The 27,861-nt window shown below is 54.1% G+C and overlaps 1 protein-coding gene across 3 annotated transcripts; it reads right to left on the bottom strand.

The window, feature by feature from the left end:
• Nucleotides 1-405: 405 nt before the first annotated feature.
• Nucleotides 406-27,861, bottom strand: RHOBTB2 (Rho related BTB domain containing 2). 3 transcript variants are annotated; one of them, XM_032332163.1, is made up of 11 exons: nt 27,769-27,860; nt 21,748-21,834; nt 13,977-14,178; nt 13,182-13,285; nt 12,487-12,672; nt 10,848-11,866; nt 10,432-10,550; nt 7,880-8,030; nt 3,820-3,908; nt 2,764-2,869; nt 406-1,573 (listed from the first exon to the last, which is right to left on the bottom strand). In XM_032332163.1, exons 2-11 carry the CDS (start codon nt 21,828-21,830, stop codon nt 1,356-1,358), a joined length of 2,277 nt encoding a protein of 758 aa, XP_032188054.1. In that variant the 5' UTR covers nt 21,831-21,834; nt 27,769-27,860; the 3' UTR covers nt 406-1,355. The 3 variants fall into 3 exon arrangements, with proteins under 3 accessions (XP_032188054.1, XP_032188055.1, XP_032188056.1); XM_032332164.1 differs by lacking the exons at nt 21,748-21,834; nt 27,769-27,860 and adding an exon at nt 18,207-19,149; XM_032332165.1 differs by lacking the exons at nt 406-1,573; nt 2,764-2,869; nt 3,820-3,908 and adding an exon at nt 3,909-3,988 and having other exon boundaries at nt 27,769-27,861.

The raw sequence follows: 27,861 nt of genomic DNA, 5'->3' as shown, positions 1-27,861 counted from the left end.
CCCCCTGCCCACCAACCAGCACTAAGGGAGTTCATGTCCTGTGATCCTTCATTACAGGGACCTGTCTTCCTAGTCATTGCCCTTTCCCCTGACCTTTGACCCCCTCCCCCCATTCTGGGAATGGCCACTTTCTGAAGTCCAGAACTGATTCTAGTGATGGGCAAAGCTGGGGTCCAATGCCACGTTCAAGCCCTGAGAAGCCCCGGCCCCTGCCCCCGAAGCCTCGATCCCAGCGTGCTAACTCAGAACTTGTGCCATCCTCAGAGCCGGCCAGCAAGGCCTGTGCATCCCCAGCTGCAGTGGGTGATGAGTCCTTTCCCGAAGGCTCTGGAATTATTTTACAGTCTCTACTGTTATCTCCTCAACATGGAAGCCCCTGTTTGTAAGCTCTACAGGGTCTTTTTCTGTTGTTTTTCTTCGAGGGGATAGAAGCCAACATGTTTTTGTTGGGGTGATTTTGCTGCTGTTTGGGATTTCGGTTTTTCTGTGTTTTTTTTTGTTTTTGTTTCGTTTTGTTTTTTGCTGATTTTGCCCCACCGTGCTAAGAAGCCGTGCTAACCAGAGGCAGGGGGAGCAGCCCAGAAGAGCATGGGGTTGCTGCACCCAGAAACCACCCCCCCCAACTTTCTCCTCTCCTGTTCCAGCTGTTTCCTTCGGTTCCCATCTCTGGATCTGAGTGGGGCAAGGACGGGGAGGGAGAAGTTTCTCACTGCGCCAAGACCGAAAGCTCAGACCAGGCTGTGCCATCCTTGATCAGGCCTGGACACTCACACCCAGGGAGGGAGGGCCTTCCCACCCATGTCCTCAGCAGCTTCACCCCAGGATGTGGAAGCCTCAAGTTGGGTCTGAAAGTTTCATTTCTACCCTGACCTCTCCAGCAAGGATCTGAGTAGGCGCCCCACAAAACATCTGCTACCCTCAGGTCCGTGGCTGGAAAAATGTGGCCAAGAGACAAGACCCTCTCTGTGCACAGCCACTCCTGGGAGGGGGCCGCCTCCACAGACCGAGCCTCACAGCTTCCTGGCTGGGAGAGTCTCCCATGGACCCCAGCATTCTCCACGCCAGAGTCAGATGCCAGAGCTCTCTGCGCCCTCCCTGCCCCCTGCCTCTCTGTAGCTGTCAGCCTACCACCCCGCTCTGGAACTAGGGTCCCCTGCAGGGGGTCCCTGCACTGATCCACAAGGCCCCCCTCCTCTCTCGCTGAGCTACGTCAGCTGGTGAGAACAGCTCTGCCCTTGGGGTCCTGGTTACGTGGGTCCCCTTGTCCCTGGAAGGTGGAGGGGCGGTGCAGAAGAGCAGAGGGGCAAAGGCGAGAGGGGGGAAGAGCAGCAGGGTCAGAAGAGGATGGCAGCGTCTCAGACCACAGCCGAGGAGGAAGATGGGGATGACGAGGAGGCTGCAGAAGAGGACGGAGAGGAGGGACTGTTCCAGAACAGCCACCGCCGCTTGGGCTGCCGTTTCAGGTGGAGATAGTCCTCCTTCTCACGCTCCTTCCGTGCCCGCTGGTAGTGATCCTCTTCCTTCAGGTACCAGACGGGCGGCCACCGGTGCTTCTCGAAGTACTCCTGGTTTTCTGGGACACAACGCCAGAGAGCTTGGTTAGAAGGCGGGCAGGAGACGGGCGCAAGGAGTCTGGGACATGGAGGGCATCCAGGGGCCACCCCCACCCCCACGCCCCTGCCCTGGGGACCTCCTGGGGGCCTCGAACCAGGGCATGCCCAGTCCCAGCACCAGAGTATCAGTCCTGCTGTCAGAGCCCTCTGTGTAGCCACAGAGCTTCTTCTAGAAAGCCCGCACCAGTGCCAGAGAAAGGCACTTCCACTCTGCTGGGCTCCATGATGGAGGAACAGCCTGGATGGGCCTCACTGTGCTGGGAATGAACTGGGCTGGGGCCGGGCGTGAAGAGGGAGAAGGGCCGCGAGAGGCTGAGCTGGCTTCTGCGGGAAGGGGAGGGAGGGCTGCAGAAGGACAAAGAAGGTCAGCCTGGACAGAATGGCTAGGCAGAGGGGTTCAGACTGATTCTAGAAGGCGAGGCAGGTGTGGAAGGTTTGGACCAGGGCAGTGATGCACTCGAAGCTGTGGTTTGGAAAGAAAATGCCCACAGGGGTAAAGGAGACAGCGGGGTGCCCAGTGAAGATGTGAGGGACACAGAGTGGCAGGAACTCGGGCAGGCTACCACACCGCTCCCGGGAGTCTGTGCGGTTCCTGCTGGGCTCCAGGACTGGGGACATTAATTAAGCAGAAGTGGAACCACAGGGACCTCTGAGGATACCTGGACCTGGGTGGACCAAGCTGTGCCCATTTCTAGGTTGTGAAATCCATATGTTGGGTCATGAGCAGCATTAAAAACAATGGACATGGTTTTTCTACATGCACTGGCTCACAACAAAATCTATTTCTTATTGTGGAGTCCTGTCTGAAAAATGCCAACTCTGAAAAAAAAAATACACCAAGTCTGAAATACCAAAATGCACCCCCACCCCTGGAAAAAAAAAAAATACCAGAAACCCAACACCTTCTTTGTACTTGTGAGAAACAGATGCCCAGAGAGGTAAAGTGGATCACCTGAGGTTCCCAGCTGCCCTGCTGTTTTCCCGGACTCCCCTCCGTTTGGCCTGATACACCTTTGCCAGCTGCTTGCCCCAGCCAAGAGCTCAAGTGCAGCCCCAGGATCTCTGGCTGCTTCTGGACGCCCTGTGGCATGGGGGGGGGGGGGCAGGGGGGTAGTGGGGAGCACGGGCTGGTCTTGCAGGAGATGCTCACCTGGGGACATGGCCTTCATGTCTCGGGGGAACTTGCGGCACACGTTGTTGTAGTTGGTGCAGATGTGGTGAAGACACCAGTCGGCCAGTTGGTATGCGCAGTGGAACTGGGGAGAGAGAGAAAAGCACCTCTGCTGGAGCCCTGGGGTATGGGGTCTGCCAAAGCTTTCGTGCAGAGGGGCAAAGCCCTGCAGCTGTAATGAGCCCATCTTGGGAGGCAAACCCACACAAAAGCGTGAGAAAACCCTGAATTTGCTCCTTGCCCCACTAACGCCACTGTCACGTCACCGCAGCCCTGTCCCCAGCACCCACAGAAATCCACAGATGTGTGTGGTGCCTTCCATCTGTGCCTGTCCTCCTTAGATTCCCCCCCACCAGATGTCCTCCTCCACCCGCCAGGCGGCCTGCATGGAGGGGCAAACAGCCAGGTTTAGAGAGCCCACTTCCCCAGCCGCATCTGCGTGCCTCAAAGCCGCAACGTCTGCTTCAGAAGCTGGCTTCTGGGGGCAGAATTCTGCACTTGGAGGGCTGTGCAAGACGCGTTGCTTGTCTGCTTGGGAATAAGGAAGGGGGTAGCTCCTTTTAGATGAAGAGTCCTCAATGACCTCAGCATGCTGCAACCACGTTTACACACAAGACTGGGCCTCTGTCCCCTGCCCTATGGTCCTACGATGCCTCAGGACCTTCCCACCATGGCCAGCCTCTCCTCCCGGCGTGAGATGGGCCCTGCTCAAGAGACAAGGGAACCATGTCTCACAGCAGGCTCCCTTCCTACCCACCACCTGCCAGCCTTCCTCAGCCACCACCAGTGGGCAGACAGGGCCCAGAGTCAAGAATGCTGGAGAGAGCAGTGCCTGGGTGGCTCAGATGGTTAAGCATCTGCCTTCAGCTCAGGTCATGATCCATCGAGCCCCACGTCCGGCTCCCAGCTCAGTGGGGAGTCTGTTTCTCCCTCAACTCTGCCTGTGCTCTTTTTGTCTCTCTCTTTCTCAAATGAATAAATAAAAATATTAAAAAAAAAAAAATTCTGGCGAGAGGTGTTCCCTTGCCATCATACCTGAGCCAGTTCTAGGAACACGAGGACGTCCCCATCAATGTCCACCATCATCTGTGTTGCTTCCATCAGCCCGGTCACTGTGTACTGCTCTGTGACACACACAGTCAGGAATCAGCTGAAGAGTCACATGAATGGACATGCCCTCACCTATCCCTCCGGCCGGGCTCCACTGCAGGGCAGAGAGAGAGAGGAGGGCCAGTGGCAAGTCCCAGCAGGCCAGGAAAGCCCACATGTGACTGAAGTCTGCTCCACCAGTGGGGAAACTGGGATTACAGCAAGACTTTCCCAATAGACTGGGGATGGGAAGTGGAGGTAGATATGAGTTAGAGCCACGTAGGAGAACTGTTCTGTGCATTCGCTGTACCCAGTGGTCTGGTGTATGGAGGGTGAAAGCCCTAGGCAGAACCAGCTGTTGGCACTGACGGGAGAGGGTGTAACTCTCAGGACTGCTGAGAACTGTGAATTACAACTATGGAGTGAGTCTAGTTTTTTGTGTTCATTGAAACTTGACCACAAATCATGAACAAACCTTACATTTTATTTTTAAACATTTACATTAAAGAAGTAAATGCTTTTAATCCTGAAGTTTGATTGTATCAGTATAAACTCAAGAGGCATTTTATCTTCACAGGGGCACCCGGGGGGCTCAGTCGGTTAAGTATCCGACTCTTGATTTCGGCTCAGGTCATGATCTCAGGGTCATGAGATCGAGCTCTGCGTCAGTCTCTGCACTGGGGACGGAACCTGCTTAAGATTCTCTCTCTTCCTCTCCTTCTGCTCCCCGCCTAATGTGCTCTCTCTCTCTCCCTCTCGAATAAACAAACTTTAAAATCTATTTCCCAGCTCCAGAAACAATACAGTAGTAATGTGCATCCCAAGTGCTCAGATTACAGTCTTGAAATACCATGCCCAACTATAGTAAACAGACTTCTTAGAGAAGTGACTGATTCGAGGTTTGGGGCAGGAGATGTATAAAATGAACCAGGAAATTAAAAAAAAAAAAAAAAAGAACCAGGAACATCTCGTTATACCACATAACCAGAAAGCTCACTCTGGTGCCAGCTTGAAGAGACTCTGCTGGCAAAAGGTGCAGTGTGGTATTTCAGTTTCACGGAAGATGACTGTGATTATTTGAAGCCAATTGAGTATGTCTGTAATAATCCTTAAAAGCAAAAACTAATTGGGCACCCTCAAAGGGTGAAGGGAAAAAAATGAATCTCGAAAACCAGTAAATGAAAGGATAAAACCAAGCATTCATTCGCTCTTCCTATATGAACCATAACACTGGGTAAGCAAAGATCAGGTGAGGGGAAGCTGCTCTTTCTCAGAGTAGTCCAAAAGATAAGGAATGACTGAATTGGAATATTATCACTTTATGCCTCACAAATCAATGGATCCAGGCAATGATGCTCAGTGGCTGCTAACATCACAAAAAGATTGCAAAAGGAGAAAAGGCTTCTGGATGAAAACCAGAAATGGGGTGCCTGGCTGGTTCAGTTGGTGGAGAATACGACCCCTGATCTCGGGGTTGTGAGTTCAAGGCCCACACTGGGTCTTGAGATCGAGTTGAGATTACTTAAAAATAAAATCTTAAAACAAAACAGAACTGGAATAACCTAAGAAGTAGTTTGGGCAAAAGAAAATTGAATATGAATCTGATCAAGCCCCTAGATCCAATGGCCAATCAGAGAAAAATCTAGATTTTTTGGAACATCAGTGGGTTTTTTCCAATAGATAAATTGCAAGGGGAGAAAAATTTTAATGGACAAGCACTTTCAGATTAGAAGAAATTTGAAAGGCTTTTAAAAAATAAGACCATGTTATGGTGTTTAAGGATTCACACACGGAAGATAAAACTATAAGGAACACGAAGTAAGGCCAATAAAAAGTCTACCTGACAAAGGAGCAATAGGCAAAGTGTTCCTCCTGAGGATGGGGAAAGACCTGTGATTGGTGGGGCCAGGCAGAGGGCTTCTGCTATGGCTGGCAAGGTGCCAGCTCCTGATCTGGGACTTCGACTCTGTAATAATTTGTAAAGCTGAACATAAGCTTCCTGCACTGGCACTCTATTGAACAATGAACAAGTTTTAAGCTTGAATCAATAACTTCATAGAAAGCCTATCTCCCAAAACCTAGAGCATCACCAATTATACCATGCTCAGCATTTCCTGCCGATCCTTGACAAGGTACGTGCACAACCCACGTCTGCATGCTTCATAGTACGGACGGACCGTTGCCCAGGAAAAGTCCTTCAGTGGTTATTTTCTATAAGCCTCTTCACGCAGCGGCGCAGCTGAACATTTGTGACAGCTGACTTGTTTCTGATCGCCCACTGTGATGAAGCAAACTTACAGAAACATCTTTATATGTATTTTGCCTTTGGGTCATTTCTTTGGAGACAGTCTTTCAAAAGTTGAACTAGTCGGTCCAAGAGTTTGGAATTTGTCTGTGCTCTGTGAAGACCACACCACCTTCCAGAGGCAGCTCTGGTGGACATACAGTTTCAGCTGTGATCTCTAGAAGCTTCTCTCTTGCTCCCCACCCTAAAGCCCTCTGTGTCTCCAACTAGAGCCCCTGGACTCTCTCTGTAGGCTCAGCTCTTCACATTCAAATTCTGATCAATGATTTCTTCCTTCTTCCTATGACCAAGCACCATCTTTTTTTTTTTTTTTTTAAAGATTTTATTTATTTAAGAGAGAGCGAGAGAGAGAGATCACAAGTAGGCAGAGAGGGAGGATGAGAAAGGGAGAAGCAGGCTCCCCACTGAGCAGAGAGTCTGACACGGGGCTCGATCCTAGGACCCTGAGATCATGACCGGAGCCGAAGGCAGAGGCTTTAACCCACTAAGCCACCCAGGCGCCCCCAAGCACCATCTTAAAACTAATTTCTTGGGGTGCCTGGGTGGCTCCATCGTTAAGTGTCTGCCTTCGGCTCAGGTCATGATCTCGGTTCTGGGGTCGAGCCCCGTGTCGGGCTCTCTGCTCGGCAGAGAGCCTGCTTCCCCCACTCTCTCTGCCTGCCTCTGCCTACTTGTGATCTTTCTCTCTCTCTCTGTCAAATGAATAAATAAATAAATAAATCCTTAAAAAACAACAACAACAACAACCCAAGAAAACAAACAAAAAAAACCAATCAACTAATTTCTCATCATGGTATTGCTATTTTCCTCCTATGTGAGTCCCAGTCTTAATCATCGGTCTGGAGCCCCAGCAGCTCTGATGCTAGGTCCTTCCCTGAATCCCAACTCAGTATCTAAGGCCCTGCTCTCTGCACCCTGACCTGCCCAAGAACACAAACCCCAATATCAAGAGCAGCACGGGGACCAACACCAACACCTACACCATGCAAAGACTAATTCCAACATCAACGGGAGTCTTCTGCCTGCCCGCATCACTGGCCCCAGACTCCCTTTATCTGGATGGCACCATTCCTCTTCTCCAGCCCCTTGGGCCCCTGACCTGCCCCTCCTTGCCTGCTGCTTGGTTGCCCTGTGGCTTTGGGTCCTGCTCCTCCCCAGGGCCTCTGCAGGTGGCCTGATCTAAAAGCTGCCTTCTGCCTCTCACCGTCTCCCGGGCTTTTCAAGGACCTGGGGTGGCGGGTCAATGTTTATTGTCTGCTTTTGGAAGAAGAAAGAAGCAGAGCAGGAGAAAGAGCAGAAGGAAGAGAAGGAAGAGGAAAGAAGGCAGAGGAGGAGGAGGAGAACCAAAGGGGAGCAATGAGAATGGCGTTCAATTCCTCTCCACATCAGCTCGCCCCACTGCGGCCAGGCAGACAGAACACCAGTGCTGTCGTCAACTGGAGACTGCTCTTTGGGGCTCAGAGCCCTTTGCAGAGAGCCTATCACGTGACACCATCCTGCCTCTCACATGCACTTCTTTACATCTCTGTCTTCACCCAAACCCCAGTGCTCATCGACATATTTCCCTTTATGTCGACACCATCCCCTGCTGCTTGCAGCCTGTGCCCTGGAGGGAGGCAGGTGAGAGGAGACATCAGGACCTCAGGGGGGTGGTGTGGGGTGGGTTTCCAGGGCTTCTCCCCAAGAGGGGTCCCCGTGTACCTGTGAGGGCAACCAGGTGCGGCAGGCAGAGGCGGTTGGCCAGGATGATGAGCTTCATGTCATCCAGGTCGGGGCTGGAGGTGAACATGCCCGTGTAGAGGTACTCCAGCACGGCCCTCATGCAGCTCTTGCTCGTGTACGGGAACACCACCTGAGGGGAAGGGAGACACAAGGCCCAGGAAGGCCCAGCTGCACGGAAGGACGAGCTCAGGCTGGGGAAACTCAAAAGGCCCCCTGCCCTCTCGCTGGCTCCCCAGCACGGGCAGCTGTCCCTGAGCCACCCTTGTGCAGCTCCGAAGGCCCCCCGAGGCCTGTCTCCCAAGGCAAAACCTGCACCAAGCCCGTGTGCTGACCACCCCAGTCAGCGGCACTCTGACATTTCAAAAGGATGTTTTTCAGGGCGCCTGGGCGGCTCAGTGGGTGGAGCGTCAGACTCTCAAATTCAGCTGAGGTCGTGATCTCAGGGTCGTGAGATCGAGCCCTGCATGGGGCTCCACGCTCGCTCAGTGGGGAGTTTGCTGGAGACTCTCTCCCTCTCCCTCTGCTCTTCCCCAGGTTCACCATGTGCACTCCCTCTCCCTCTCTCTCTCTAAATAAATACAGCTTTAATAAATAAACCAAAGGACCAGGATTCTCACTGGCATGCTTCCAAAGCCGTGCTGGCTTGCAAGGTGTCTGAAGGAATGCTTCCTGCCCCCTGAACCCACCCTGGGGCCCCCTCCTGGCCTTGCAGAGGGCAGTGCAAGAGGGCTATGAAGGAGCAAAGCCAACCCCAGCTGGCTTCTCCCGGGCTGCCTGGGCCCCTGGGATCTCTTCCGAGCAGTACTACCACAGAAACTGCTTTCTCATCAGACACGAGTCTCTCCGGGCTGCATGGGAGTCATCTGGAGCTTGAAGGCTGCTTCTATGGTACCGAGAAGTGCCTAGGGCAGGCTGGTCCCTCTGGCTCCAGAGAGCGCCTCGTCTCACACTCACAGAAGGCAAATCCACTCATGCTTTCAGGATCAGAGACCAGCTCATAGCTCAACTCTCCACTGAGCCTTCCGGAAGGACTTTATTCCCAGAAATCTTAAGAAACTGTTATTCTAAGGGCACCTGGGTGACTCAGTGGGTTAAGCCTCTGCTTAGGCTCAGGTCATGATCTCAGGGTCCCGGGATCGAGTCCTGCATGGGGTGGTGGAGGGTCTCTGCTCAGCAGGAAGCCTACTTCCCCCTCTCTGCCTGCCTACTTGTGATCTCTCTCTGTCAAATAAATAAAAATCTAAAAAAAAAGAAAAAAGAAACTGCTATTCTATGTCACAGGATGCTGTCTTGTGCTGTTTGTCCTCCCATCTTTCCCTCAAGTGTTTGTTGAGCTCCTACTAAGGGACTAGCACACAGTGGGGCTGAGGAGAGGTGGGGAGAAGAGAAATCCCAGACCAGGTGAGGAAACAGCGTGCAGACCCTCAGAACCTCAGGGAGTTGCACAAAGTTGGACCTTGGGAACTGTGAGGCTGACTGTGGACAACCAACAGTACAGGAGTTCAAGGAAAAGAGACAAAACAAGGACCTCAGCCTGAGCCACCCTGCTCGGCCACGAGAAGGGAAAGGACAGAACAGAGTGAAAGAGTATTTCTAAGAATGCACTGACATGCCCCTTCCAGCTCCTAGTTTCCAGTCTCAGTGCCTGAAACAGTGATAGAACAGTCGTGTTGGAGCAGCGCTGATTAGAGGGAAAGGTGAATGAAGCATCCTTTTTTTTAATTGTCTTCTGCTGCTTTGACATCTGGGGCCATGCTGACCCCATGAGGGGCTGCCCCTCCCAGGGTTAGCTGATCTTAGCATTAGGAAAGGGGGCAGTCAGCATGCCTTTCCCGTGCAAACAAACCAAACCCAGTCTACACCCCAGCCATCTTCTTTATCAGGCTCCCTCTCTCTGCCACTCTCCCCTGCCCTAGTCACCCCAAGGCCAGGTACCAGACCATTTGGGAAAGCCCCAAAGCCTGCTGAAATTATTCAGACTAGCCAGTCCTAAGCCTGCTCACCCTGCCTCACTCATTCCTTCACATAGAAAATGCAGTGACAACTCCTGTTCGCTGTTCCCTTTGTTCCCTCTGCCTCCAGACTTACCCTGGTGCTTCCCTGTTTGGTCCCCTAGGCCTGAGAGTACAAAAATCTCTCTGCCCAATGGCAATTTTCTCCTGATCTGTGGGCTTCACCGTACCTAAGTAATAGTAAGACCTACATTTAAAACAGTGATGGATTCATCCTTCCTCATAAAGTGGGAACACGAAGCCATGTGTAGAAGTTGTGTGTGAGGTGAGATATGAGACAATGTATCAAAAGTGCTTTCTACACCATGAAGTGAAGATGTCACTATGATCCCCCTATCTTGAAATATCGTAAGATCCTTGGCTATGGGACCTAGCTCATAAACTTGTCTTGAGTCTGGCACTCCGCGGTGGGCAAGCACGCAGTCAGTGCTGAAGAAGTACCAGTAAAAATGGCAGATGCCTCAGGTGGGAAGGGTGAAGATCTCTTTCTCCTTCCCACCTGTTTCCCTCCTAGCTTACCTCCCTGGTGGAACTCTCCACGAATGGTCCCCCAAACATGGCGGCCATCCAGTCACAGCTGGAAATCAACAGGGGCTTATGGGCGCTGATGGTGCCATCGTCCAGGATGAAGGTCACATCTGTCAGGGAGAAGAGGCATCCTGTGAGGATGTGGTGAAAGAATGAGGGAGAACCCATCCCAAAGACCAACTGTCCCCAGACAGCCCACTTCCTTTTGAAGCCGCTTATGGAGAGCGCAATATGACCACGCTCCCCGGCTTGGGGATGAGGCTTTAGGAGCAGGGCCACCGTATCTCAAGGACATCAGCAGCTGAGATGACTCAGAATGCTGAGGGGACCGACCTGGACTCTTCCGAAGGCTAATGGGAGGGAAGGCCCCTGCCCTCTGGCAGTCGCTTCCTGAGCACAGTCCATACCTGAAAAGGTGCCTTTTGCCAAGCACTCCTTCACCCGGTTGGTCCGGCGGACATGGAAGGCCTTAGTGATCTCTTGGTTCATGAAGGCCTCATTGTTGAGAATGTTGGCCACCATCATGCGCAGATCAAAGACCTCAAGCAGTTCGGCAATGTGGGCGATGTGCATGAGGTCGCGCTCATTTTCGTCCAGCTCCCCGGTGTACAGGTACTTCAGAACAGCCCGGAAGGGTCCCGGCTGGATGGAGTTATCCATCTTTACCACCACCATCAGCCGGGACTTGTAGGTCAGAGGATCTTCTGCCATTTCCTCCTGGATGCTCACAAAAGCTCGGCTCCAGGAAGATAGTACCCGGCCCCTCCCAGGCAGATAACCTGTTCCATTGCCACGTAAGATCCCATCGCTGGTAGAAGCACGGAGCCCAGCAGGCCCCGAGCCCCCACCCTCCTCCACACTCTCGCATACGTCAAAGCTGGCCGCCCGCAGCAGGAAGTCCCGGCCATGGTGGTGGTGGTGATGGTGGTGGTGGTGATCGGGGTGACCCCGGTGGTCCTCTGGGCGGGGGCCCCCGGGGCCCGAGGGGCCCCCCAGCTCCCCCTCACTCAGGTCCATGAGAAATAGGTCGTAGAACTTGGAGGAGGAGGTGGAGAGGTAGATCTTGTGGGCAAAGATGCGCACCCGCTCCTGCAGCACCAGTATGACATCCGCGCACAGCGGGTCCTCCAGGAGGTGGGCGGGGCACTCCTCGCTGCTGGAGGGGGGGTCGGGCACCACGATGATGGGGGGAGGCGGCTTGGGAGGCAAGAAGGGCGCCTGCAGCAGAGGCCGCTGCACGTTGCGGAGGTGGGATTTCCAGAACTGCAGGTGGCGGCGGGAGATGAGCGCGGCGCGGATGGCATTGTCAAAGACGTCCTTGATGCCAAACTGGGCCACCACACTGGTCTCATAGTAGGGGATGCCCAGCTCCTTGGCCACCTCCCGACCCTTCTCTGGGGGAAGGATCTCATTGGGCTTGATGGGCCTGGCAGGTTCAAGAAGGAAAACCAAACATGTTGCGGGGGAACTGGAGAAGAGGGGAGAGGCAGCTCTCCAGAGCCTGCCTGTTCTTCAGGGGATGGCTCAGGATCTGTCTCTGTCTGATTCCTGCCCTTTCTCCTCTGTTTAGTCAAATCTTACCAGTCCTTTAGGGCCCACTTCCAACCCCTCCTCTTGCAGGAAGCCTTCCGTACTTATGCCAGCCACCTGCCCTCCCCAGTTCAAAGCAGTGGCAGCACCACCTCCCTCTCTGGCAATTAGCATGCAGTGTTCCACGCTGGTTTTTAACACAGCCATACATGGAGTTCATCTTCCAGCATGTTCATAAGCCCCTTTCATGCAAAGACTACCACCTTTTCTCCTTCCCTCCCATGGTGCTCAGCCCAGGATTGCCCACAAAGGGTACAACAGATGCATGAATGCACGGATGGATGAGTGAATAAATGAATGAGTGGACACTCTTTGGGCCCCCGCATGGCTTGCTTCAAATCAAGGGTGAGATGTGAGGCCGAGCAGACTCCGTCAGGGCTGAACAGGGAGCCATGGAGATGCACCCCCTCCCTCTGTCTTCCTCCTTCCCCTTCCCTTAGCAATGGCACCCCCTACCTAGCCAAGGGTCGCCTGGCCCTATTGACAGCCTCCAGGTCCGCATAGCGCAGGTCCAGCTGGCACCCCACCAAGATGACAGGTGCTCGGGGGCAGAAGTGCTTGATTTCTGGGTACCACATGGTCTTGACATGGTGGAGGGAATTGGGGTTGGCAATGGAGAAGCACAGAACCACCACATCGGATCTGGGGGTAGGAGAGTGGGGTTACAGGCAGGGAAAGCTGATGGTCAGCTGCCTGCCCTGGGAACAAGGGTGAACACACATACCCACCCCACCCTACACTACATTCCCATCGGTCATAGGCATCAGCTCACAGAATGTATACTAATAGGACCCCTAATTTACAGACCTCTAATTCAGCATTTTAGAGCTTTTAAAAACCCTCCTTTTGACCTCATGGCTATCTTACAGGTTAGAAATCACCACTTTACAATCCACAGCTGAGGAAAATCAATTCAGAACAGTTCCCCTAATTGTGCCTAGTCACAGAGCTGACAGGTAGCAAGGCTGAGAGTCCAACCAGGCCTCCTGACTCCAAAGCCGGCTCCTTCCACGGCCCCGGACTGCCTCCCCCGTGAGGTCTGCCGAGCTGCCTTCTTTGCTCCCTCCACCCAGCTGAAATTTCCCAGCCTTGCTCTTCCCTGGGAAAGCAGGGGAGACCCATCCGCCTGGCTCCCCGAAGGCATTACCCACCTCCCATAAGCAAAGCGACGGTCTTTGTGGTGGTCTCCAAAGGTGTCCCAGAGGCGGAGGGAGACGCTGACATCATCTACCACATCTCTGGAGCGTTCCAGCACCTGTGGGGTGTGGCAGGGAGGGAGAGGAGTGGGAATCAGGGGCGATGGTTCTAGGGGCCTCTGCATGTCAGCTCAGGGTAGCGCCGGCTTATCCCTGGGGGTCCCAGACAGCATGGGGGTGGAGGGACAGAGCTGGCTAGGGTCCGGGCAGCTCCCTCTGTGTGCCGTGCCCAGAACATCCCTGTCTGGGTGCCATCTCTGCAGATCCAACAGCAGGAGTGGGCTTGAAGCTGGCCAGAAGCGAAGAGCCTCGGAGAGGGCAGACTGTGCTGGGGTGGAAGGGATCTCAGGGGGCCTGCCCTGTTCCCCACTTCACCTGCCTCTGGTTTTGGTACTGGCCAACAGCTTCTTTCTTCCTCTCTGCCCTCATCTCTCCAACACCTCCCCTTTACCGGGGGCTGTGATTGCACAAGATGCCCGCCCTAAGCCAAGCCTGGGTCTCAGGCACCATCTCAGCCATGCAAAACACAAATGGTTAAGGATACTTCCCCTGGGGTGGGCTCCCCTCAGTCCTCTCTCCTGGGGCTCCTTCCTCTTCAGCTGCCCCCACCCCATCCCCAGGGGCCTCTGTGAGTGAGCTCGTGAGCTCAGCCCAGGCGGGCCGGCCGTGTTTGCACACACTGAGCTGTGGCTTGGGAAGAAGCCCAAACACACGGGGCGGACCCCCAGCCGAGCGGCCTTGCAGCCTTACCTCCTGGCACACCCGATACTGGTCGATGGCCCAAACCGTGGGCACATGGGTGGCGAGCAGCTGGTACTGGGTGAGGGTAGCATTGCAGGCCCGGGCACAGATGAGCCTGGTCTTGCCCACCGCGTTGTCTCCCACCACAACGCACTTGATGGTCTCTACGTTTGGCCTTTCATAATCCATGTCAGAATCCATTAATTGGGACCTGAGGGAGAGGAGCGTCGTGGTCAGGACAGCTCCGCTCACCAGCTCCCCGAGGGCCAGGGCCAGCGGCTCTCCTCAGCCAGCATCTGAGTGGAGAGGGGGCGAAGGGAGTGGGTAGCTTTCCGGGCGCTTGTTCTGCGGGGCCTGAGAAGCTGGGGGCCCATTCAGGCTGCAAGGAGCGGCTGCACCACGTGAACCGCTCGTGGGCCTTCTGTTGCCACCATCCTCCCACTGGACTTCTGGCTGGGGGAGGCCTGTGAGAGATCCCGAGGCAGAACCTGCCCAGGACTGTCCCCACTCTCCCAGGAAAAGGACAGCCCGCCTGGGAGGCTCACTCCTCACCCACACTCTCCTCCTCTGGGCAGCAGAACAACAAACAGCTGAGAGATGCAGAGTCCCGGCCAGGTCCCCACCCCTTCCCAGCATGCCGGAGGGCAGGGCTACTTTAAAATTTAATGGACTTGTCAGAGCTGGGGGGCAGCTCTCCTGCCCTCTACCTTTGCCTCCCTCCCTTCCTGGTGGTGGATTTTCAAGCTGCGGCTACACTTTCATGCTAGTGTCTTCTCCCCAGCCCCACCCCCAGCCTCCTTCAGGGAGATGCCAGAATTTTTCCTCCCAGTCCCTCTGGAGGCACCTGAGTAGCCCAGGGTCATCCCCTCCCCTCCTCGGAGCCAGTCATGCTGTCTGGAGGGCTCACTCAGGTGCAGGCCCAGTTGAGATGGCAGTAGAGATAAACAGGCCTGTGACTTATTCACTCCATGGCCAATGGGCCTTCCCGCCCCTACTCAGGCATGCCCTCTAACCATCCTGCACGCAGCCCCAGGGAGAGTGAGATACTCCCCCCCTCCCCCTTCAGAACTTCCCATTCCTAGGGACGAGGATTCTCAGGCTGAAACCCCCAGACCCCTGGCATTCCTGGAAGGCTGCTCACTCAGTTGACTGCGTGGGTAATGGGGCTGCTGGGGGAAGCAGAGGGTCAGAAGCTGGGGCCTGAATTTCTGAGCAAATGCTTGCCTCAGTTTCCCTCTGTGCTGAGCAGAGAGGGAGTGCCCTGTCCATCCAGAGGGGGATGGCTCAAATGAACAGAGAGTCCTTCTGTAGTTGAAATGTCATGTCAGTGTTTAAAAAGCTGTCACCAGGAAGGGACCCTCAGCTGGAGGGCCAAGGGACTTTCGGGAGCAGTCCCCCAGTGGCATCTGAAAGGGTTGAGGGGAAGAGGTAGGGGTAGTGCAAGGCAGACAATGGTAGGGAACTTGGTTTCACCTAGGTCATGGGCCTGCTCCTGCTCTCACTCCCTGTGAGCATTAAGTCAGCGGGGGTCTGGAGCAGCTCGGAGAACCCCTTCCTGGGCCCAGGAAGGCTGAGCTCCTAAGGGTGCTGGAGGCGCCCTCACTGCTGAGCCATCCAGCCAGAGAGCCAGGGCCACCAGCAGTGCTGAGCAGCACCGTTCCTGCCGGGCTGTAACTGGATGCCAGCATGCAGGAATGCAGAACTGAAATACCCAAGTAACATGGCAACTGGGATTTGCCGAGTAGGTACATCTTAGCAACCTAAGCAAAAAGTGCAGCAAGGACTTTTCAATGAGACAAGCACCTCCTCCTTTTTGGAATTTTACAGGATCTGAACTCCAAACAACAAGGGGTCTCCTTGCAGCTCCTCCCCGGTCTCCAGAGCAATTGTCTGCAGGATTCCTCCGGTCTCCTCTACCTTCCTCACCCTCCCTGGTGGGGCAGGTCCTAACCACCATCTTGCCTCCTCCCTGCTCTCTCCTGAGCTGAGGACCAGGAACCCCACTTCGAAGGCTCCTGGTCTCGAGTCAGGCAACTGGGAAGAAATCACCTGGGCTATAGTCTCCTATATGTGCTGAAGAACAAAACAGACTCCCCACTACGAATATGGAGAGCTGGAGGAGAAAGACTATACCCACTGGCCAGTAGAACTTCCTTCTCAAATTCAGATTCGAATGGCCTGTGAGTGTGGAAGCAGAAGGGGCAATGAGGAGACGGAGGAGGAGGGGCGTCAGTTTGTAAATCCAGGAGCATGTGTACCATGAAGAGGATGCCAGAACACAAGAAGATCAATGCTGCTTCAAAATCAGAGTTTATGATTAAAATAACCCTGCACAGCTCATGCGCCTCTGTGTTGAAGGAGGAGAGAGCCAACCAACAAGTAGGAAGGTAACAAACACTGCCAGGGGTTTGGACAGCAGCCCTGCTGGGGGGTCCTCTGGCTGAGCAGCCCCTTCCCATCCACTCTTCAGCCCTCCACAGCCCTCCCCTGCTTGTCCTTGGACTTCCCTCTCTATTTTTATCATTCTCACCCACTCCACCCCTGTCCCAACCGCCTGACTTCAGATCTAGGAAATTTCAGATCTAGGAAAGGGCAAGTCAATTTGCTTCTCTGGGCATCAGTTTGCCCTTCTGGAAAATGGGTTTGAGGGCTTTGGAAGAAAGTTTCCCAAATCTTGGTAAATTTGTGCCAAGAGAGCCTGGGCAGAAAGGAGGTATTTGTCTTCTTATGTAATCTGGTATTATATAATGCTAGATTACATATCTATATATGTAATTCTATCTCTCTTTAAGATACAGCCTGGCCCAATTAAGCCAGCAGGCAAAACTCTTTAGTCGAAACAGGCCTGTCTTACACGAGGATCCTGGACTGGAGATAGCGTGCCAAAGCCAGCAGTAATATAATTTTTGCTCTAGAATATTGCTACTTTACTGTATCCTTGCTGATGTATGGTGATACAACCCACTCAATGAGCTTCTCAACTTCCCCTTCCCTTCTGGCACTCTCTCCTTCAATGACTCTAGACTTTTCCGCACAATTGCCTCATCCTCATTCGTTCTGAGCCTCTAGACAAACCTCCATACACTATGGCTTCCTGGCCATCCTGCCCCAGGAATCACAGTCTCCAATTCATTCCTCTCCCTCAGTGATCCCAGAGTCACATAGATGCTCCCTCCCCACCCTGTCCCACTGATCCCTGTCCCCCTGTCCACAATCAGCCTCTGGCCCACTGCTCTCCCAGCTCTGTGTACTCAGGCCAGGCCAAAAACCCAGGTGTGCTCAAATTAGCTACAACCCTCAATGGGTACCATTCCCACCCCCACACCCCTACACACACGCTTTGCAGAGCCCAGAAAAGCCCCCCTTTCCCTCCCACAGCTGATAGGAGGTTGTTCATCTGTGGCTGCCCTAGTCTGGTTGTCAAGGAAACGACAGAATCTCCCTGGGAGCCTGCTTTGTCTCCTAGCAACCAATATCCCACATCCTGCATCTCACAAAATGCAAAAGAGAGGAATATCCTCAAAACGAAGGTAAAAAAAATCGAGGAGGAAGGGGGAATCGGGAAGAGAAGACCAGAGAGGGTGGCTTTTCGCAGGGCTGGCTGACATTGTAATATTGGGGAAGGCGGAGAGATGAATCCCTCCTGCAGATCCAGTGGACCGCAAGGCTCAAAGGGATCTTGAATGTTCAAAAGAACAAAAAATGCAAACCCAAACACACAAAAAGAACCTTCTCAAACATCAACAAACAACACTAAGCATGTCTCCCATAGTTTGCCAGAACTCTGATGCACACACTGCAACGGAGTTGGGTTGAAAGAAATCTCTCCGGAACGGCGAGCAAAACATCCAAATTCCATTGGTTTTCAACAGAAACATTTCCACCACTCTGGACCTTTATTCCTGACACGCTGCTCTGCACACGCACACACACACACGCACACACACACGAAATAAAAATAATTTAAAAAAAAATGAGGAAACAGGAGGGCCACGACATGTCAAGGCAATCAAGTCATCTTCCTTTCCCTAGAAAAACCCAGAAAAGGTTAGTCCCCCGCCCCTGAGACCCCAGCAGCCAAAGCTATAGCCAAGGGGAGAGGGGGTTGCAGGGGTGGTGGTGGTTGGAGAGGTCCTCAGAAGGGGCGCAGACAGGACCGGGGAGGGCACAGGAGGGCGAAGCGGCGCGTTTCCAGGCAGCTTGCAACCCGGCCATAATAGAAATTAATCATTTACTTACACCACTACATGTGACGGGGTAATTTCTAGTGTAAGGAACACATCTCTTCCTGCTAAGCACGCTCATTTTAGTGAAATGTCTGGGGTCACTCCGCGCGTGCAAGTTAGGTCGATGCCGGCGTCGCCGCCGCCGCTGCTGCCGCCGCCGCCGCTGCCGCTGCTGCCGCCGCCGCTGCTACAGGCTCCGGGCCCGGGTCGCGCTAGATCAGAGACTCTGACAGAGCAGCCCAGGCCGGACGGCGGGCCGGGAGCGGCCGCGCGCGCGGCACTGCAGCCATTGCCTCTTCCGGATCAGCATCTCCCCGCGCCCCGGGCGCCCAATGTCATGGAGGCACGCTGGAGTGGGCTGCGCGCGGCCGCCGACCTCGGGCGGCTGGGCCGCGCCGCCGCCGCGGGTCCTCTGGCTGCGGAGGTTGGAGGCGACGCGCAGTTGGGGAGGAGAGGGGCGAGGCCGCCGCCGCTACGCGCCGGGCCCGCTCCGAAGGCGCGGCCGCGAAGACGCCTAGCGCTGCAGTCCCGGGGACCGCTCGCGACCTCCCGTTTTCATTCACAAAAAAAGGAAAGGGAAAAAAAATAAAAAAAGAAAGAAAGGGAGGAAGAACGGGGGGCAAAAATCTCACCCAGGCCGGCGGCCGGGACAGGCTCCGCCCACCGCGGAGCTCAGTTGGTGGAAAGGGGTCTGGGGGCGGGGAAGGGGCGGAGAAAGAAGAGGATTGGGCGACCGGCGGGCCCGGCCCCGGCCCCGCCCCACGGCGCCGCTCACTCCCTCCCGCCCGCCCTCCCTTCCCCGAGCCCGGAGGGACGAAGCTGGGAGGGTCTCGGCTCACCACCGCTGGTGGGTCTCCTCCCTCTACCTGGCAAGGCGCAAGACCTCGCTGGACTCACACAGGTTTTCCCCCTTTCCTCCAGGAGGCTGAGTAAGACCTCCGAGACGCATCTTAGCCCTGGAAGGGATGCGAGTTAGGGGAGGAGAACGTGACATATTTTCCTTCCCCCTTAAACCCAGGCCTCCACCCCTGGCCCCCCTGGGGAGAGGAACACAGCCTTTTCACACAGGCCCTCCTCTGGCTTGAGAGTTTTCCTGGCACCTGCGGGCCTTCCTTCCTTGATCACCAGCTCTTCAGCTACAACCTGTGCCAGGAGTTTTAGAGTGGGTCAGTCTGTCACCTGTACCTTCGCTCATCTAGGCCTTCTCCCCCTCCCTCCCTCTTCAGCAGTCTCTGTTTCCATCCCACACCCATCCTATTGCCACCTGGAGTTTACCAACATCTTCCGGCCTCTTAAAAGAAATGCCATGAAGACACTAGTCCTGGAGACGGAGTCTAAGACACTTTGGGGCTCCCTGTCTCGATTTATTCCCCTGTAAAACAAAGAGGTTATAAGGCATGACATCTGTAAATGAGCAGTCCTCAAAAGAAGTTTCCATGTTCAAGGCTACTTTGATTCTGATGATCTTGACTACCGGTAATTACAGTAGCCAGCTCAGTCTGGTTTTATCCATCTTGTCAATTACCTCTGGACAATTTTTTAAGCCCAGACTGACATGCATTCCACCTAACCCCCTCATGCATGCGCTCTGAGAATGCAAATCCAGCTAATGCTAGTTTATGCAAAAATATAATTAGGAAGAGAAATGCATTGCCCCCCCCAAAGCCAAATAAAAATGAATTTTGTATTCTCTGAAGTATGCTTTCCATCTATGAATGCATGTAATTGGAAGTTGCCCATTAAGGTGCTCGTGATAAATGTGCTTTCTGGCCTGGTCTATGTTCAAGAAGTGCCTGATTAGTGGAGAGTGCTTCCCCCACCTCCTTCTGAACCTGCCTAGAGCTGGAAAAGAGGTTAGGGATGACTGAGTGTGCTGCTTCACTCTTCTGGTTAGGAATCAGTCTCCATAAGAACAGAATGTATTGGTTTGAATACATGCATGGGGGAAAAAAAGGACAGGTGTGTCCTTCCCACATATTTGGTATTGAAGAGCCTCAGCCTATCCTCTGTGTGCCACAAGTCACTTCCCCAGAGAGAACCATAGCATGACATCTCTGCATGGGTGCCCCAGGAGGCCATAGCCTCTCCCACTGATACCCAGTTGCTCCCAGCCAGGTCCAGAGCCCTCGACTGTTGGCTTCAACTTTCACACAACCCAGCAGCGGGTATGGCACCAGGACAGCACAAAGCAGGAAAACAGAACTGCCCCCAAATCATGGGGCTTCCAGGTCTACTTCTATGGAGTCTCTGGGAAAGAACCAGCTCAGCCTTTGAACCTCACTGCCCAACCAGGCTGCACTGTTGGGGTTCAAAGGTGTAAGTTTGGCAAAATGAAGTTGCACCCCCTGCTCACATTGGGTAAACTGTCTCAGGCAGAGAGAGCCAGGTGCTCCGCTGGGGGACAACACCTTAATTCCCAGTGCCACTTTGGGCACACAATCCTTTTGCAGCTTTTCTTCAAACCAGAGTTCTTTCTGATCACATCACCTCTCAGGCATTCCCAGTCAGAGCCTCTCTTCCCTCAGAAAAGCCTTCTCGTGATTCCTCCTTCCCAGTGATGTAAACCCCTTGAACCTCTTCCCACAAGGCACCCCTACCAATGATGCCCATATCCACTCTCGTCAAGGACATCATGAGCTGCCACTTTCCTGAAGACTGTGAGCAGGAGGCCTCCTCTGGGGAGAAAACTCTCCAGCCCGGTCCTCAAGAGAGCACCTATGTGGCAGGTTCGCACAGCCAGCACCACAAGCCCCCCTCTCCCTGATCTCGAAGGCTCCTGCCCAGAGCCACTCAAGCTATGCGGACCTCTCTCAGTGTGTCCTCCTCCAACCTGCGCGTTCCATTTGTTTCACACATGGTTCCAGCTTATCTCTTCTTGGCAGGTTCCTAATCTCTCTTTTCTCTACCCTCGACCAAGCCCACCCCACAGGCCTTCTGACACAAAACCCTGCCCCTCTCCCCTAGGAGAGCAGCATGTGGTCTGGGACACGTGGCATTGCCACGCTGTGCCTGGTACCAGCTGAGAGCAGAAGCAGAGGTATCTCAAAATGCAGAGCTCTTTCAGGGTGAAAGAGCCAAATCTGGAAAGTCTAGAATCTCTCAGCCTCCAGGTCTAGGACACAAGGGGCACCACTAGGTCTTCATAAGAGACAGAACCCTTCTGGGCCTTTCCTCAAACAGTTCTGTCAGAACATTGCTCTTCCCACCCCTTCACCTGGGGTGAAGAAAATGCTTACTCCTCCTTCAAGTCTCAGCCTAGATGTCACTTCTTCCAGGAAACCCACCAGGAATACCCCATACAAAGTTGGCAAGGTTCCCTGCCCTTCTTTTGTGCACCCCTAATAATACCAATCACCCTGCTCTGTCACTGGGTCTCTCTCTTCTTCAAAGTCCTAAGAACTGTTTAGGGAAGGGACCGTGCTTAGTTGACTTTCCTTCTTCCTGGTCTGGCAACCCGTACTCAGCAGGAGCTCAATAAACGCTTGATGGATGATTGAATGTTTGGGTGGAGATCTTGGGGAGGAGGGAGTTGACACCACCCAGGGGCTACTCACATGCTGTCCAGAGAGGTCTTCCACAGGCTGTACCGGTCTTGTCTTTGGCTTGCCATGGCTCTGTGTTCCCTCCAGGTTTCCATGAGGCTGGACAGAAGTGAATGGGGCAGGGCAGGGGAAGACAGTGAGAGAAGGAATGAACACACTGTGAGTTACCCAAAGATATGCCACCAGCTCAGTCAGCCCAAACTGAGGGTCTACTCAGGGCAAGAGCATGGCTCCTGCTGCCCAGGCCCACAGGGCTGAAATGCTCAGCCTGGAGGCCAAGACAGAGTCCATCTTAGAAAGTCAAGGGGCTCCTTAAGGGTAAAGAACCATGCTGCAGGCATTTGCACCTTTCTGAACTTGGTAATTTGAAAAGAGCAGTCATTGTTCCATCAGGAGGCCTGGATTCTGTCCTCACCAAGGTGGGTGACAGTGGGCAATTCTCTCTCCTCTCTGGGCCTGTTTTCTCCTGTACAAGGGTGGGGTCCAGCTTATCCAGCACGGATATCTCCTCTGGGTTTCTAGCATGGAAGGTCTATATTTTATTGGCCATCCTTTTCACTGAAGATGCTCCTGATCCAAACTAGACCCAGCAGAAGATGAGGGATGGTCACCAAGGCTGAGGATGGAAGAAGGAAGTATCTGGGGGCAGAGTGGGAAGGGACTAGAAACATAGGAAAAGTCAGAGATCCCCATCCTCAGCTTCCTTAAAAGGTTAATCACAGTCTTGGGACAAGTTCAACCAAGGAAAATTCTAGAACTTCAGGAGAGAGAGGGAATGATGAAGGAAGGGCTTGAAGAGGCCTGGTGGATTCCTCCGGAATCAGTTCATACTAGGTAGTGAAAGGGTAATGGAGGGGCATCTCTGTGACAAGCCTCCAGGGACAGGGGACAATGAGGCCGAAGAAAGCTAAGGCAAGAGCAGCCCCACACCGCCCCCCCCAAGTCCAGTGGGCAGGGATGTGGACAAGAAGAGCCCCGAGAGCCCAGAGTAAAAAGAAACCAAAACCGAGGAGCAGCCATTGCAGTAATTGGCACCAACCTCAGTTCTAGTCTCTCCTCCACTAGGAACTGGCTGTGTGACTTCGGGCAAGGAACCTAATCTTTCTGGTCTTCCATTGGGATAATAACACGACTTGCCTGAAGACAGGGGGTGACTAGATGATCTTCTCATGCTGCTTCCTGGGCCGAGATCAGAGACGGTGTGATCCCTCTCACTCTTCCTTCTTTTCTGCCTTTCTCCCCCTCGTGGACTTATGCCCACTGGGTCAAGGAGGACCCATCTCCCATCTGTGCCCCGGCCACCTGGGCTGCCTATGGCGAGCAGTCAGCACAGAGGGTGTGGAGTTCTGACAGTCTGACCTACCAGGGTTGGAAAACCCCATGCCCGCCTTGGCCCTGGCGCCCCATGAGTAAATGAACAAGCCAGTGAGACAGTGAAAGGAGAGCAAACGAGAATTCTGCCTGGATCTTCAAAGCCCAGCCGGCCCCCTTGCAGCCCTCCTACACCACACTGCGGGGGCTGGCCGGGTGGCTCAAAGCAGAAGCTGAAGACGCCGCTCCTGGTCTGGCCTGGCCAGGCTCTCGCCAGCCCCGGCTCTCGCCGGTCCCTGCTGGCAGAGATCTGAGCATGCAGACCCCTCTGCCCAATCACCCAAGGCCCACCACCACCCTGGCCCTGCCTCCTCGGGAGCCACAGTGAGCTGGGGCCTCCATGCAGAGGCCCTGCGGCCTCTCTTCGCTCAGCGGAGATACCGAAGCGCTTTTTGGCTTGGATCTTTTAAGAGCTGCAGGTACCACCACCATTAATGCCACAGGGGAGATGCATGATCCCCCACCCCAAGTCTCCTGGGCTGTTACTTCCCAGGACAGTACACTAGGAGCCGCCATGAGGAAGGCCTTCTGCAGAAAGAAGCTATACAGTATTACTTCTGCTGGGCTTTGTAGACAGAAACATTATAAGCCGGGGGCAAAAATGCACCCCCTTGGCCAGTGCATCCAAGGCCCAAGATCCTTCACTTCAAGCAAGCTGCAGACCTTCTGAGAGAGGACAGGCTCGTTCCTGGAGCCCCGCAGAGCTGCAAGTGAGAAGCTCAGAGGAGGCTGATCACCCCAAAATAGACTTGTTTTTTTTCACAACTTTTTCATGAGGCCTTGGCATCTCTTGCAAGCACGGAAAAAAAATAGCCTGAACTGTTAACAAATAAAGATTATAAAAAGCCCCAACTGTTCCCCATGGCTTTCCATGTGGCTGCAGTGTTCTGGGGGGGCAGGGAGGAGGCTGAGAGGGAGGCCTGGGGAGATGTGTGTCCAGGAGTCCCCAGTCCCCTTTCCTCTGACCCACTGTTCCCCTTTGGTAGCTGGTCCTGCTAGAGCTCGTAGGGGTAATAATCCATGTTAGGGATGGGAAAGATTTTTGCTGACCCGCAGAGGTGGTCCACTGTTGAGTGTGTATTACTGTTTACTGCTTCCAGATAAAGGAATGCACGGCATGGGACCGAGAATCTTAAAAACGGAGACTGGGACAGGGTTTGTTTAGTAAACATTTAGCGGCCTCAGTGTTCCTGTCAAGGTCAGCTTAGTCTGAACTTGGACCCTGCCTTCAGCATCGCCACCTGTCAGTAACCAGACACGAGTTCCGGGCTATAGCTGCTTTGGGCCCAGGTTAGAGGATTGTGTGGGGCTTCCCAGGAAGGGGCCTGGCCCTCACCTGCACTCCGGGCTCCCCTTGCAGGACTCTAGGCCAGACCCTGTAGAGCACCCTGCATCCCTTTGCTCTAGCCCTGGAGCCTTTTTGGTACTCGGACCTCCAACAACACGATGACGGAAGGGATGCAAAAGGCGCTGGAGTGCATTCTGGAACTGGGTTCCCATCCCCTCGGGGTTCTCAGGAAGATCAGGTGGTTGACCTGGATGATATCTAAGGAGCCTCGGGCCCTGACTTCTTAATAACCAGAAGAAGAGAGCTCCCCCAGCTCCCGAAGCTCCACGTCCTCCACAAAGTCTGGGACCATCCACAGACCTGCTCCATCCACCATGAAGGCCGCCTTTCTCTTCTCCTTCTTTCTTCCTTACCTCTCATTCTCCCTTTTCTTAGCCACTCCCCTTCCCCCGATTCTTCCCTCTCCTTTCCTCTACCTCCTGGGCAGAGAGATTTAGAAAAATATCGGCGCACGGCTCTGGCTTGGTCCAAGGGAGGGGGCAGCTGGCGGGCAGAACTTTCCTAGAGTGGTGAGGGACCAACAGGACAAGTCTGTGGACTTCTCTGGACCTGAAACTCCTCCCTTAGGCTCCAAACAGCGCCAGTCAGCCAGCTCCCTGGGGAGATTCAGCCCCTCTCAGGGTCAGGGCCCCCGGGTCTCAGGAGGTGAGGCCATTCCCAGATTACTGGACCCCCAGGGCAAGGCACAAAGTGAGGCAGACCGAGGGTAGAGGAGCTGGTCGCTCAGGGTTGGAAGCTTCTCACAGAACAGGTCGGTCCTTTAGCAAGCCAGCCTGTGGCACTAGTCCCCCGGCACAGTGGCTGGGTCAGCAGGGGGCTGTTAAGCAGGCTCTTAGAAACTCAGTCTGGGCACCTCAATGCACACCTCCAGTTCATTGGGTGGTTTGAGGCTTACCACGTGCTCGGAGAAGCTCACCCCTGTTCATCCCATCTTTCTCCCAACCCACCCTCTTCTTTCTCCTAGGCGACACGTGCTGAGCTGCCTGGGAGCATGAGCCCGTGGGTGCAATCCTGGGGCTGGAGGAACGCCCCCCAAAAGGAGAACATCCTTGCACCCTCTCCACAGCCCGAGAGGGAAGCCTGGGAGCGGCAGAGTGGTTTGGGCAGACCTTGGTTCACAGCTGTCCCAACCACTATCCTGTACAGGCAGAACTGGGACCGCGGGGCCACAGGCCTGAGAGGACTCAGAGCATGGACCACGCTCCGCCTCTCCGGGACCTGCATCCCCAGCAGCCTGGCTGGGCCAAAGGTGATCGCAACCGGTCCATGCGATCCCAGGCACATCACTTACTCGCCCCAAGACCCTGGGGAAGAAATGAGGCTTGTTTGCTCAGTCATTCATTTCCCTTGTGTTTTGCATATCACAGACATGTGAAACTCCTACTAGTGCCCAACACTGTGCTAGAGATGACGGCAATTCTTAAAATAGTGATGCCATCCCCATCATCCAGAAGCTTCAACCTCATCATCATAATCCTCATTTATCAGAAGCCTGTTAAATGTCTGGTATTGGGCTAATGTCCTGCTTCATTTACACTTCAGAACAACCCTCTGAAGAGGGGCTCTGACGCCTGCTGGGCAGGTGGGGAAACTTCAAGAAGCCACATGACTTGCTACTGTCACAAAGTGGGCAGGCCCGAGGCTCTCAGAAGAGATGGCACTGTCCCTGAGCCTCCTCCAACCTTGGGCCCCGATTTTAGAGCTTTAATGTATTGTTCTGAATTCATACAAAATGACTCTTTATCAGGGAAAGCCGATGGTGGAGACTACAGCATGTGCCAAGTCACACGGGGAGTCTGTGGCTATGTGGGCTCTAGGGCTGGGGCCCCTTCCCCAGTCTCGGTCTCTGTGGGCTTCAGTTTGCTCGTGAGTGAGACCAGTTGGTGCTGGTGATCCCTGCCGGTTTTGAAATTCTGACCATGTGAGGTTATCATGCGACATGGTTTCTGCCATCAGGGAGGGTCGTTATAGGGAGACAGATGGCAGAGAAGCAGGAATGGCTCATATCCCTCCCAGCCCCCACTAACCCTGCAAACCCGGCCCCAGAAGAAGTGGAGAATGTGGGAAAGTTTTCATGCCCCGAGGAATGGTCTTTGAACTCAGTTGATGGGAGATACACACACACACACACACGTGTGTGTGTGTATATACATATATACATATACACACATATGTATATATATACACACATATATGTATATGTATACATATGTGTGTGTGTGTGTGTGTGTGTGTGTATACACACATCCTGTCTATGTCAGAGAAATGGACAGGTCTTAAGAGCTGGAAAAAAAGAAGTATGCCGTGGAAGTGGAGGCACAAGGAGGAGAGAGAATTAGAGCCCAGGGCAAAAGTCACCCAGAAATAGTGACAGCTAAAGCCTTAAACGGTCACTTCACAGGGTACCTCAGATGGTCTGACTCCATGGGCAGGGCTGTGCCTTTCACCTTCGCTACAACCCACAGCCTCTCAGCATCTGCCCTTTGTCTGAGTGACCTAGCAGGACATCCTCGGGCCCCAAGAAGCCTCAGTGTCAGCTTTGTCCCTTCCGAAAGGAGGTGACAGCAGGCTGGCTGGGGGCTCTCTGCTGCCCTGAAAGGCATTTTGCTTCTGCTAGCCTGAGTTTTTGCCAGGTGCGACTAGAAAGACGTGCCCAGTCGGGTGGGCGGGAGCAAGAGAGGGTGAGGATTAGAGTCAGGGATGCTGATCCATTTCTTTTGGAGAAACAGATCTTCCTGCTGCCAGGATCAGGTGGTTCCTGGAGTGGGGAGGGACATTGAGGGGCTGTGCAGGGTCCCGGACTGAGGGGTAAGGAGAAGCCAGGTGCAGGAAAACAGGCAGAGCCGAGCTATCTGCAGAACTGGCCGGGGCCATTGGGACTGGAGAAGGGCAGAGGCAGAACTGGCATGGGGGCTGAGCTTGTCCCAGAAGCACAGGGTGCCACTGCACTCCACCCTGGTCCCTGGCCGCTGATTGGGTAGTATGAAAAGGGCTCTTGGAGGAGAGAACCCTGCTCCCCTTCCCTCCTGGTGAGATTCCAAGGAGAGAGAGTGGCATCCAGGCCTGCCCTGGCTCTTGGTCCCTGTAGATACTGACCCCTGATTCCTTAACACTCCTTCCCCTGCCTTCACATCTCCCTCCTTCTCAGGAGATCACATTCTGAGAACTGCTCATTGTCCTGGGTTCTGGAAGCGACCAGTTCCTTGAGGACGGGTAGAGCAGCCAAAGCTGGAGCTCCTCATTTTTCCCCTAGGCACAGAGAAAGGGTCCCAGGGGGTGGTCTCAGGATGGCAGGGCCTGGGTCATAGACTTACCTGCAGTCTTCCCTCTGGGGCCCAGCTGGCCTGTCACTGCTCCCTGTCTGGAAGCAATGTCCTAGGCCAAGTCAGGGGGAGGGAATGTGTGAA

Source organism: Mustela erminea, chromosome 2 (assembly GCF_009829155.1).
Source record: "Mustela erminea isolate mMusErm1 chromosome 2, mMusErm1.Pri, whole genome shotgun sequence".
Classification (NCBI taxonomy): Eukaryota; Metazoa; Chordata; class Mammalia; order Carnivora; family Mustelidae; genus Mustela; species Mustela erminea.
Note: the sequence above shows the minus strand (reverse complement) of the source record. Positions and strands in the feature narration are given on the sequence as shown.

What these genes read in the sequence shown, in the direction of transcription:
- RHOBTB2 (XM_032332163.1), bottom strand. Translation starts at nt 21,830, where the DNA reads ATGGAAACCTGGAGGGAACACAGAGCCATGGCAAGCCAAAGACAAGAC. An exon ending in AGTATCGGGTGTGCCAGGAG is followed by an intron (nt 13,286 to 13,976) that starts GTAAGGCTGCAA and finishes CACACCCCACAG; the next exon opens with GTGCTGGAACGCTCCAGAGA. An exon ending in CGTCGCTTTGCTTATGGGAG is followed by an intron (nt 12,673 to 13,181) that starts GTGGGTAATGCC and finishes TCCTACCCCCAG; the next exon opens with ATCCGATGTGGTGGTTCTGT.